Raw genomic sequence first — 12,037 nt, forward strand, 5'->3', positions numbered from 1 at the left:
TGGTATTAATTGGACCCTTTTCTGCCGTTTTCTTTCTACCTTTCCGCTTAGTACTCGGTAATACCGCTGTAGGGAAATGACTGTGTTTTATAGTATATCCCATCATTTAATAACTGAGAGGTATGTGTGCACACTTGCATTAAAGTGGAGGGTTGCATTAGCCTTTGCACTCTGCCGTGTAAAATGATCTTTTCTTTGTTTGCCAGCCTTGTTAATGCATTTTATCTGCTGTCAATTCCTCACTCATTACCTTACTATTTCTTCAACATTAATAATTGATGTGTTTTTCAGAGACAGAGCAAGTTATGTGTCTATAGGTGTCTTGTGAGTGATGGAGTGCTGTTTTTTTCCGTTTGAGCAGGGAGTCAGGGTCAGAAGAAGGGAGTACGCACCCCTAAACTACCCAAACAGAGCACAATGAATTGGGCTGACCTTCTGCCCCCTCCCCCTGCAAACCCACCCCCAAGTCGGAGCACAGAGGAGTACTCTCTATCCATGGAAGAAAGGTGGGACATGTCTGCACAGACACAAAGACACAGACAATCTGACAGGCATGCAGACACTGTATTTAAATACAAGTTCATTCGTCTTGCCTTCTCTCCTGTTTCTTGCCTTCAGTGCAAGCATTTGCCCCAAGGCTTCTCTATCTATTAGTGCTAGACTCATGTCAAACCTTGATAGAAGGATGCCATGAATATTTAGTTTATGTTTTCCTGGCTTCAGTATGTGAAAACATTCATGTTTTTTTGTGAGTGATATGACGATAACGAGGCTGGTTTCTCTCTGCTGGCAGCTGTGAACCAGACATGCAGTGCCCCATGCCCCCCTCTCACATGTACCTGCAGCCTGATGAGCTGGAGGAGGAAGAGGAGATGGAGAGGGGGCCCACTCCTCCCATCCGAGGGGCAGCCTCTTCCCCCGCAGCTGTATCTTACAGTCACCAGTCCACAGCCACTCTCACACCCTCACCCCAGGAGGAGATGCAGCCGATGCTCCAAGACGCACCCGACAGCCACGAACGCAGGTATACCTGCATGGCTTCTACAGGCGTAACAAGTAGTGAAAGAAGAGTGGTCAGCCTGTGTGCAGGAAATATATCTCCCAAGCATTTGAAATTCACAACTGTTTCCATGTTTTAGCCCATTAACTCCTATCCTATATTGCACAGCACTTTTGGCCATTTTTCAATAGCATATCTGAGGTTTTAGATTGATTTCTTACCTTCAAGGGAGCCATTTGTTTCACATCATTTCAGTACAGCATAAAAATCACCCGCAGTGATTTGAGAGTTGTTTGAAATAAGTAATACATCACAGTCTACATTTCATTTTTTTTGTCAAAGTAATAATATCACTGTGTAGTAATCCAGCTGTGAGCGGGAACTTGTCCATGTTAGTGTGCAAAGAAATGAAGACATCTTACTTTCAGGATTAAACTGCCAAAAAGCAGCCAGTTCAAAGTAAGATACAAAATTGGCATTTATATTTTCTCATTTTCTGGATGTGATTTCTGGACACCCTTGCCATATACTCTTAAATCCTGAGTTCAAAAGTCCACTGTTCAAATGTCCAGTGGATTTAAAGAGACAGATTGGCAGAATGGAATATAATATTTATAAATATGTTTTCATTTGTTTATAATCACCTGTAACTAAGAAAGAGTCCACCATGTTGTTACCATGTTGTTTTCATGTCAGCAACAGTTGATCTCCCACACACTTGGCACACAGGAGAAGTTTCAGTTGGTTGCAATCTCCAACCTCACCACTAGATGCCACTAAATCCTACACAGTAGACCTTTAATGTGATTGGATGTACCTCAGAAATCATCAGCATTAATGTAAATTACATATGATTTGTACTTGGCACCGATACCAGGACTGGAAATGCCTCCGATACTGCCTAATATGCTGCATCAGGTATCGGTGAGTACAAGAGTCTATAGACTGATCCCATACCAATGGTAATCACAATGGTATCGGATCAGTACTCTATATCAGCCGATATGCAAGTACAGGTATCGCAATCTGCAACAGGAAGGAAAAATGGTATGGGAACATCTCTATTATTTATCAAAAATATGACGGGTTTCTGTGTATGTTTCTCAGGCGCCACGCTGTGAGCCCCCCACCCCCTCCAAGGCCCCTCTCCCCTTCACACACATATGGGTACATCACCAGTCCATTGGCCTTGGACACTGACGGTATGGAGGAGGAGGAGGATATTTTGGAGGAAGAGGAGGAGGAAGGTGACGAGACAGATGCAGAGGTGGCCAAGATGCACTACCACCACACTCACCCCCACACACACCCCCACCATCCCCAGATGCATCCGCGAAGGTTGCTGCTACGAGGGCTCGAACAGACGCCCGCGTCCAGCATGGGCGACCTGGAGAGCTCGGTGACCGGCTCCATGATCAACGGATGGGGGTCGGCTTCTGAAGAGGATAATGTCTCTTCAGGGAGGTCCAGTGCCGTCAGCTCATCAGATGGATCCTTCTTCACTGATGCTGACTTTGCTCAAGCGGTTGCCGCAGCGGCAGAGTATTCAGGCCTCAGGGTGGCCAAATATCCCAACACACTGGGTCAAGACGTCGGAGGAGCTTCAGGTGGGTTTTTATATGGTTGCCCAATGTTTACAAAATATGTTGCTGCTCGAAATTTTAGACGTAGTAAAAGCAACCTGTTCCCTTTTCTTTTGTCAGCGCGAAAATACCAAATAAACCCGTCAGGCCACCGTCCTGGCAGCCCGGTGTCTACAGACAGCAACATGAGTATGGCAGCTGTACACAGGAGGCCTCCCAAGAAGCAGAAACAGCATCCTGCAGGTCATCCAGGGAACCAGCGACGTGATGCCTACAATGAAGGTATACATAAATAAACTGCAATATTATAAACTGAAATTCTGTAAAAATCATACAAGCTAGACATGTACTGCACGTTTTTGCATGAAGATTTCTTCTTAAATATTTAAGATTAAATGAGCTGGATTGTTGGTACAAACCTATTATGTTATATACAAATTAAACATCCAGGATTTCTTTTTTAGAAAATAATGTGTAGGTCTGAAATACTGCAGCTATTGACAATCTTCCATATATTAAAGCTAAGTTGGTATTAGGTATGTACATGTTTTATCTGTAAAAGGTATTAATGACTTAATACAGCCAACAGACTGACGGAGAGAGACATGTAGCAGTGGTAACGATTTAGCTGTATCCCACAAGTACACAGATGGCCAGTTTGTATCAATGGCTCTGCCTCTATTCCCTCTACAGATATGGAAGGGAAAAGTGCAGTTTACTGTGATGTAGTGTCCGTAAATGACTGAGTATGGGTGTGCCGTGAGCCAGAGTTTTAATCATCTTCTCTCATGTGTTTATGCACATGCATACATGGCATCACTCCTAATCTGTGACGGTGCTGAACAGATCGGGCGAGTGGTGGGCTGGAGGCCAGGGCCGTGGTGGGAGGGAGGGGGGGGTGGGGGCTGTCTCAGGGGAGCTCTGCCCAGCTTGGCTATGCTGACACTGGGATGTCTCTCCACTCTAGCCACTAATGAAATTGATCCAGGTGCTGTGGCTCATACTGAAGTGCCACCTTTCACTCGGCAGGAGCCGAACATAAACCAAACAGGGGCTAAATACCAGAGCAGCTGTACACAGAAGGAAAAGCTTTAACCTTGTTAAGTAAAAGAGCAATTGACTTTTACAGCATCATTCTTTACAACACACAGCCTAACAGTGGAAAGCCACTTCTTTCTGGCTGTTTCCTTCGTGCTTTGATCTTGTGGGAAGATCTTTTTTTTTAATATATCTGTATGTGAGTGTGTGCACACACTCAGTCTGCTGTGTACAGTATGTGCTGTCCCAGAGCTGGCTCTCTTCTTAGTGTCAGGTGTCCTTGAGTGTTGGAAGCACTTGACAGGGAGATTTAATATCCCGCTCACTGGGAGCCAGACCAGCTATATCACTGCAGAAAATCCAACCCACCCCCCCCCGAACCTCCGCCTCCTGCCATCATCCTTATATCCTGGCTTCTTCCCCATCCGCTGCCCCTCCCTTTGGAGTGATCTCTCCATCCCTTTCCACTCTCTCCTCCTTTCCCGTGCTCCCCTCTCCTCAGTCTTTGTTTGAGCAGCGAGGGGGCAGACTGACAGCTCTGCAGCTCTGTCTGTCCATCAGTCCTCCTGCTGATTGCATTTGATCTGAATGGATTGTTTTTCATTTGGAGGTTATTGCCTCCCCCTGCTCCCCCTCTGTCTTCCCTTCAACCCCCACCCTACATACCCTGTCTGTGGTCTGGGAGACTGGTGCTGAGGTGTTGGATGAAGGAAATTTAAAGGAGGACAGCAAGAAAACACTTACTATGTTTGCTATGCACACAGTGCATTGTAATGTGCATTCCTGTGTGTTTCTATAAATAGTTTTACATCTCTCTACCTTTTGAAGAACTCAGGATTGAGACAACTATCCAGGCAGCGTCACCAAATACACATAAATAAGATCACTTAAGGTGCCGGTAAAAAAAAAAAAAAAAGGCAGAAAAACAAGTAAACCAGCAACCCCCCCTTGCACCCCAGCAGCCTCCTTTCCCCACCCCTACCCTTCTCTGACCCACTCATTTCACTCTCGTTTGCACAGTGGATGTGAAAACACCCAAGTCATAACCCCCCCCCCCCCCCCAAATTCATATTGTGTTTGACTCTAATGCCTTTGTCTACCTCCTCTCTGAACTTAACCCCTTCCTGTCTCTTTTCATTTGTCTCAACCTTGTCTACCTAATTAACCACCAGGCCCTCCAGTACATCCTCCTTGGCAAGCCCAGAGACACTTTTCAGGCTTGAGCTCTGTCCTCGCTGATATTTCCTCATAAATCTAACAGGCGCTCTGCTCCTCCCTTGTAGTGAGCCATATCTCACAGACTGTGGCATTGATCGGACTCAGACTGAGGCAGGACTCAAGAGGCAAGAGAGATATTAAAAAACTGCAGACGCCTCACTGCTGTATGATATTGACTGGCCCCCTTTTGTATTCAGGAGGAGTGGTTGGAGGTGGAGGATAATCAGAAGAGTGTATTGAAGCCGCCTGATTCCGCCAACAAGACGCAGCAAAGACATCACCTGCCCCATTAGCCTTTCGTGTGTAAAAACGGAAATAAAGGCCGTGGTTCTCCAAAGAGTCCCATGTTCTAAAACGAGTCTAAGGTGGCCTTCGGAATGCAAGCAAGGTGTGAGAGCTGGCACTTGCTTCATTTATTAACTTTCTAATCCTATGTGGATTATGGGTCTGACCGCCGACAAAACCATCCTTCAGGTTGGAAGCTGATTAGAAGATGAAAAGCCATCGATCGAAGGCAGATAAGGCTTTTCTCTCAGCGTTTTGTTTAGATGGCTGTGTGATGTGTGAGAGGCCAGGCGGCCCACTGGCTGGCCTTACATGAATAATGGCTCAAGGACAAGCAGCATTGATTCATCGACAGGGGAAGTCGAGCAGGTCAGAGAGCCAGCTGCTGACCGTCACGCTCCCCTCTTCCTCCTCTCAAATCTCATAACTCTCTGGCCAGATTCAGCCTCTCTAGTGTCATCTGTTTTGTTTACTGTCTGTGCGGAGGAGTTTCCTTTCGGCAGAGCTATGTGTACAGCTCTAAGTTTATGAGCACAAGCTCCAGCTGTGTTTGTGTATCACCTTGCAGGTGTGAGACAACTGACTGACAGATGATACACACTGAAGTTTCAGAAGTACACAGATTCTTGTTCCTTAGTCTTGTGCAATTACCTAAACCCTAGGTTCTGGTGTCAGTGGTTAATGTGTCCTTACTTCCTGTGTTTATCCATCAGATCTCCCCCCTCCTCCTATCCCACCTCCAGCAGTGCTTAAGTCGCCTACACATCCCTCCAAGGCAGCCCTGGAGGGCCGGGGAGTGATTTCCCCCAAAGCAGGTGAGGCAGGCCGAGACAAGAGAGGAGGGACAGTGGGCTATCGGCCCAGAGAGGGCTCGGACACCAGAACCAGCTCATCTGAACGCAAAGACGCTCAGGAGAGACAAAAGAGTGCCCATGGAGGGAAAGGGAATAAACATGAGGGTAGCACTGCCAACAAGGCACGCCAACACGCAGGTACGATAACAAATACAATGTGAGGGTATCCCTCGACACTGTGTGCAGTGTTTCTGATTACGCAAGTCTCAGTTCCTCCTACGATTGTTTTTTGTCCCTAGGTTCAGAGGACATTATGCCCTATAGCCGACCACAGTTCCCCACAGTCAACAGCCCTCGAGACCCAAGCTCCTCCAGCTCCATGTCCTCTAGGGGTTCAGGGGGCCGGCGGAGAGGAGAAGGAGGCCGCAGGAACCCTGCAGACATGGGCCTCAACACCACGGGGGCCTTCCAACCAGGAGATGAAGAGCTAGAGGTACAGACTTACAAAGTACTGAGGCTATCCCTAGACCTCCACTACTACTCTCGGAACACATGATAAAAGGTGTCATGTCGACAGTATTTTTGTTGATTCGGCATCAAAGTAATCCATAAAAAAAAACATATTTTCATACAAACTTGACATTTTGAATATTGTATCCTCAACATGCTACCAGCCTGTTAGTTAGCTGCACTATTTTAGTGGAGGAGACTGTGAAAATAAGAAGCAAACCGTTTAAACAATTAATAAGTCTCACTAAAATAAGTGGTGGTTGAGGGATCAGAGACACGCTGAATTAAACACCAACTGCTGTTCACTCCACAACTCCACCAATTTCTCCTCCTCTCCCACAGGAGAGAGAACTGAGACTTGTTCACATTCTTGGGTCTGAGTCCCCTCCATGTTTACTGTCTACCTGGTTTACTGCTTCTTGTTTGGTGCTGTAGAGTGCACAGCTATTGGTTGTTAATAGTGGTGTAAATCACTGGTTTCATCATGTTACTATATCATATTGATTCTTTGGTCAACGATACAATATTTGCTGATAGCACAAAGTCTGCCACGATATGATTTCAATACGATACAGGGGCCTGTGATAGATACGAGACGATACCATATGCACATATCGATGACGGAAGAAGCAGCCATGCCTTTCTTTTTTGCTTTTGGCCATAAAAAATAAAAGCAGCACATAAATAATGTAAATAACTGTCACCGCTGAAGTGCAGTAATGTGTACTTTATACTGACTCCACTAACGCACATTACACAGCACATGGGATAAGTTAACCTTCGGGGCTTTCTGCCAGAAAGATCTTTGTGAAAGAAATCTTTTCAGTTTTAACCCAAATGCTGATCTTTTTCATAAAACTAAAGGTCTATCTGGCTCAAAGCCCTGAAGGCAACCTTCTCCCAACAGCCATAAAACATGGATTAATAACAAGATCATTTAACAGAGGTATTAAATTAAGCTCAATAATAAATGTCAAGGTTCACAGACATGGCAGTCATGTTTTGCTATTACCCATTATTAGCTCAACCATGTTTACATTGTATAAATTAGCCTAGCACTAGCAGACGTTCCTCCATTCGTACCTTATAAAATTACATGTATTATTCATGCTTTTTCGTACTCACTGTTGGTTTAGGTCACTGCATCACAGACAGAACAGCACAGTTGAATTTCAGCCTGCATGTATGTGTTTTTAACTGAACAGAGTTGCTAATGTTGCTGAGAAGTAACGTTACGTCATGTTTTATCTCGTAACAGCATTGTTTACGTATAGCACATGCTCTTTCTGTTGACCCCTATTTTTCTCCGAAATCGAAAATATATTCCACACTTCTGATTTATTCCTGAGTAAAAAAACATTATCCTCATCGTATTTCTCTTGACTGCTTGCCATTTGCCTGCCGCTGCCTGACGGTGACATGGACTTTCAAAATAAAAGCATACCTAAAGATGACGATGACGATGAATGTTTTCACTTAGCATCGATGATACTGGATCGTTGATCATTGAATCGATATATCGATCCAGATCAATGGATCGTCTCACCCCCAGATGTTAACAGTGTTTGTGTCATTGAACTTAACTATATGCATGAGCCAAAACTAAAATAGATAATTAAACGTTTGATTTTGTCGGAACGACAAGATGAGGTAAAGTCTGACTTTAGACAGCTTGGGCTGAGTTTTAAGATGACCTTACACCAAACATTTGGGAACATGGAAGCACGCACCACCTTTGGTAAAACTTTCATGAATTTATTCTGACATTGGAAATTTTCCTACGACAGTGAAACCGCTTAAGTCATTTGACGTAAGGCTGGTATTAGCCTCTCTGTATTGAAAATCTATTTTAGTTATCGGCTGACATATACGCAGATACAGACAGATACGTCTACGATGAAGCGAATACCAGAGGATTGATCACCCGAGTTATGAAAAACTAATTATAACCAAAATCTTTTTTTTGTTTGTTTTTTCCCAGATGGTAGAAAGCTGAAGAACAGAGGAGGAAACCGAGGAACTGTCCTGATTTTTCCGATAGCGGAGCACCATTGTTTCTCTTACGATTTTAAATATCTCAGTATTTCACCATCATGTTGGCTGCCATCATACTGTACATCAGTAGTGTTTCTTTACATCTGGAAAACAGACCAATGTTTTTTTGTTTTGTTTTTTCTAACTTATCATTTTCTATGTCCATTTTAAAAAAGGAAAGAGTGTCAGAAGATAAAAGAATGGCGCATTCAAAACAAAATACGCAGTAGTATATTTATGTTTAATTCCAATGCAATATGGAGTGAAATCCTACTCCAGACATTGACATGACTCTGCTTGCCTCTACAAGAACTTTGGAGAGCCGATACAGTCACATGTTACTGTAATAAAATACCTGCGAGCAGAGAGGAGTGGACTGTCTGTAAATATACGTGTATACATGATGTCCTCTTTGTTTTACCCACTGTGGTACCTCAAATTTGTCTTTCTTGTTTTATTTTGCGAATTCTAATTTTATTATGCCAGTAAATATAATTATTATTTTATCATTTCCATCCATGTTGTAAATTGCTATATTATTTAGCTGCCCCAAGAAAGTGCCACTTTGGGATTTTTTTTTTTCTTTTCTTTTGTTTTTTTGTAATGCACTGTTATGTTTCGTGTTGTTGTCAATGTTTGTTATTTGTTTTACTTTGGTTTTAAAAGCACAATCACTAAACTTTATTTTAAACCATTCTATCTATTAACCTTTTTGTCTTACTGGAGGAAAACAGGTATGACAAAAGAGTCTAGTTAATCCTGATGATGATGACGATGATGATGATGTAGGTAAAGGTTGCTGTTTACGAAGGCTGTGCTTGAAAGGAGACTCCTTGCGTTGTGATTATCTCCCTCTCCGGTTCTGACGCTAGCTCAAGTGATGAAAAAGACAGTTAATGTGAGTCATAGCTGCAATGTATATATCTTTTTGCATTGACCATGAACTCAGCTATTGCACATTGATCGAAATGGTTACATTGTCTACTAATGCACTTAAACGAATGTCAAATACAGGAAACAAGAGTCACTTTGGGAATCTGGAGAGGTTGGAATTGGACAAGAAGAGTCTCTTTTCTTGATAAGGCAGGGGTGATGGACCCCTGTTTTTTTTTAATGGAGGAAGGGTGCTGTTGTTTATTCATAGGACATCTGCAAACATTTGTTTCGTAAAGCAAAAAAGTAAAAAGAACTAAAAAAAATGACGAATAAAAAAGTTCAAACTATACATGCTCCTCTGGTAATTTGTCAACATTCTCTGAAAGGATATGGGTGACCATGGTTCATTATGTCAGCAACTGCCACGATTTTCTGTCACACAATACAAAGTTTCTTCCTAAGAAGGTAATTTTTCTAAACAGCTGGGCATTGTAATTTCTAGCAGAAGTGAGTTAAAAAGAGCATTTGTTGGGGACAGTATGCACTATTGATGATTACAGGTTGTTCACGGGGTCTTAACGTGTCAAAAGTTTATTAATCAATTTTCACTAAAATTAAGGCCCCTTATAAGTATTAAACATTCTTGAATAACATTTTGTGAGGTAAATTTTGTAGTTCCATTTCAATATGTATAATTGTCCAAAAACATTGTATGCTAAAGTTTGCACAAATTTAATCACTACTGCGGTGGGTAGTGGGATTCTGTTAGTTATAGATTCCTGCAAGAAGCATCTGAAAAGAACAACTCTTAGCTCCCTTACTGTCCCAATGACTGACTACTTCTTGATAACATAACACATAGGTCCCTTTACACGTGGGTGTTCAACTGCCTAGCTAATGGGGGAAGTGAAAGGTTTCAGATGAATGTTGATTTTACAATTTTTAGGACATACTATACTATGACTTTTTTCCCCCGACATAGATACCATGATATTTTTTAGTGCAATTTTCTGGTATATTATACTATGACTTTTTTTATTACGTGCTATATTATGGCATTCTTTCATGTATTTTTTCTGGCATACTATATTATGACTTTTTTTATGACATAATATACTACGACTTCTTTATGACATATGATACTCTGACATTTTTTAGTAAATTTTTTCTGGCATACTTTACTGTGACATTTTTCTGGCTACTACACTTCAACAATTTGTTTTTACATTTTAAAGCATAAGATACTTTGACTTTTTATGACTTGCTATACTATGACATTTAGTTATAATTCCTGGCATAGTATACTATGACTTTTTTATGCCATACAATACAATAATATTTTTAGTACAGCTTTCTAGTATACTATACTGTGACATTTATATGGCATGACTTTTTTTTTTTTCTTTTTTCTGGTATACTTCTGACTTTTTTTCAATGACAGACTATCCTTTGACTTTTTAATAATATACTATATTATGTCAGTACATTTTTCTAGTACAAGATATGATGATTTTTTTATGACATACTTTAATACACTGCTCAAAAAACACGGTAACAATTAATCATTACATTATAACACCAGGTCAGTTCAACTTCAGGGATATCAATCAGTCCATTTAGGAAGCAGAGGTGATTGTGAATCAATTACAGCTGCTTTGGTGCAAATGAAAGTGACAGCAGGTGCAATGGAGAGGCAAAAGCAAGACAACCCCCAAAAAAGGGAATGGTTTTACATGTGGTAGCCACAGACAGTTCCTCGCTCCTTATCCTTCCTGACTGATTCTTCTCTAGTTTTGTGTTCTGCTAGCAGAATGAGGAGGTACCTGCAGCTAAATTAGGTTGCACAGGTAGTCTAGCTCCCTCAAGATGGCACATCCAGACCTGTGGTCATAAGAAGGTTTGCTGTGTCTCCCAGCAAAGTCCCAAGAGCATGGAGGAGATACCAGGAGACTGCCCGTTACACAAGGAGAGCTGGGCAGTGCCGTAGAACGGCATTAACCCAGCAGCATGGCAAGTATCTGCTCCTTTGTGCAAGGAGGAACAGGAGGAGCACTGCCAGAGCCCTACCAAATTACCTCCAGCAGGCTACTGGTGTGACTGTTTCTGACCAAACTGTCAGAAACAGACACCATGAGGATGTCATGAGGGCACAACATCCTCTCGTGGGACCTGTGCTCACAGCCCAGCACGGTGCAGCTCGATTGGCATTCACCAGAGAATACCAGAATTGGCGGGTCCGTTATTGGCGCCCCGTTCTCTTCACAGATGAGAGCAGATCTGAGCACATGTGACAGGCATGAAAGCATCCGGACACACTGTGGTGAACGTTATGCTGCCTGTGACATCATCCAACAGTGATGGGTCAGTGATGGTCTGAGGAGGCATATCCTTAGAGGGACACACAGACCTCCATGTCACAGCCAACGGTACCCTGACTGCTGTTAGGTACCGGGATGAATTCCATAGAGTGCTTCTAAGACCTTGCGCTGGTGCAGTGGGCCCTGGGTTCCTGCAGGACAATGCCTGGCCTCATGTGGCCAGAGTGGGTGGGCAGTTTCTGGATGACAAAGGCAGTGATGCCACTGACTGGCCCTCCCATTCCCCTGACCTAAATCCAACTGAGCACCAATGGGATGTTATATATTGGTGCATCCAATGCTGCCAAGTGCCACCACAGACTGTCCAGGAGCTTGCTGAAG

The 12,037-nt window shown here is 43.0% G+C and overlaps 1 protein-coding gene across 3 annotated transcripts in view; it reads left to right on the top strand.

Moving 5' to 3' along the window:
* Positions 1-9,660, top strand: part of robo1 (roundabout, axon guidance receptor, homolog 1 (Drosophila)) — a 306,085-nt gene extending 296,425 nt beyond the window's left edge. For all 3 annotated transcript variants that reach the window (XM_049575681.1, XM_049575682.1, XM_049575683.1), the window contains 7 exons: positions 362-506; positions 794-1,024; positions 2,108-2,607; positions 2,704-2,865; positions 5,838-6,116; positions 6,218-6,411; positions 8,410-9,660. In XM_049575681.1, the coding sequence (XP_049431638.1) occupies positions 362-506; positions 794-1,024; positions 2,108-2,607; positions 2,704-2,865; positions 5,838-6,116; positions 6,218-6,411; positions 8,410-8,424 (1,526 nt within the window). In that variant the 3' untranslated portion in view covers positions 8,425-9,660. The remainder of the gene's footprint in view (positions 1-361; positions 507-793; positions 1,025-2,107; positions 2,608-2,703; positions 2,866-5,837; positions 6,117-6,217; positions 6,412-8,409) is intronic.
* The last annotated feature ends 2,377 nt before the right edge of the window (positions 9,661-12,037 follow it).

Source organism: Epinephelus fuscoguttatus, linkage group LG5, assembly GCF_011397635.1.
Source record: "Epinephelus fuscoguttatus linkage group LG5, E.fuscoguttatus.final_Chr_v1".
In the NCBI taxonomy this organism is placed as follows: domain Eukaryota; kingdom Metazoa; phylum Chordata; class Actinopteri; order Perciformes; family Serranidae; genus Epinephelus; species Epinephelus fuscoguttatus.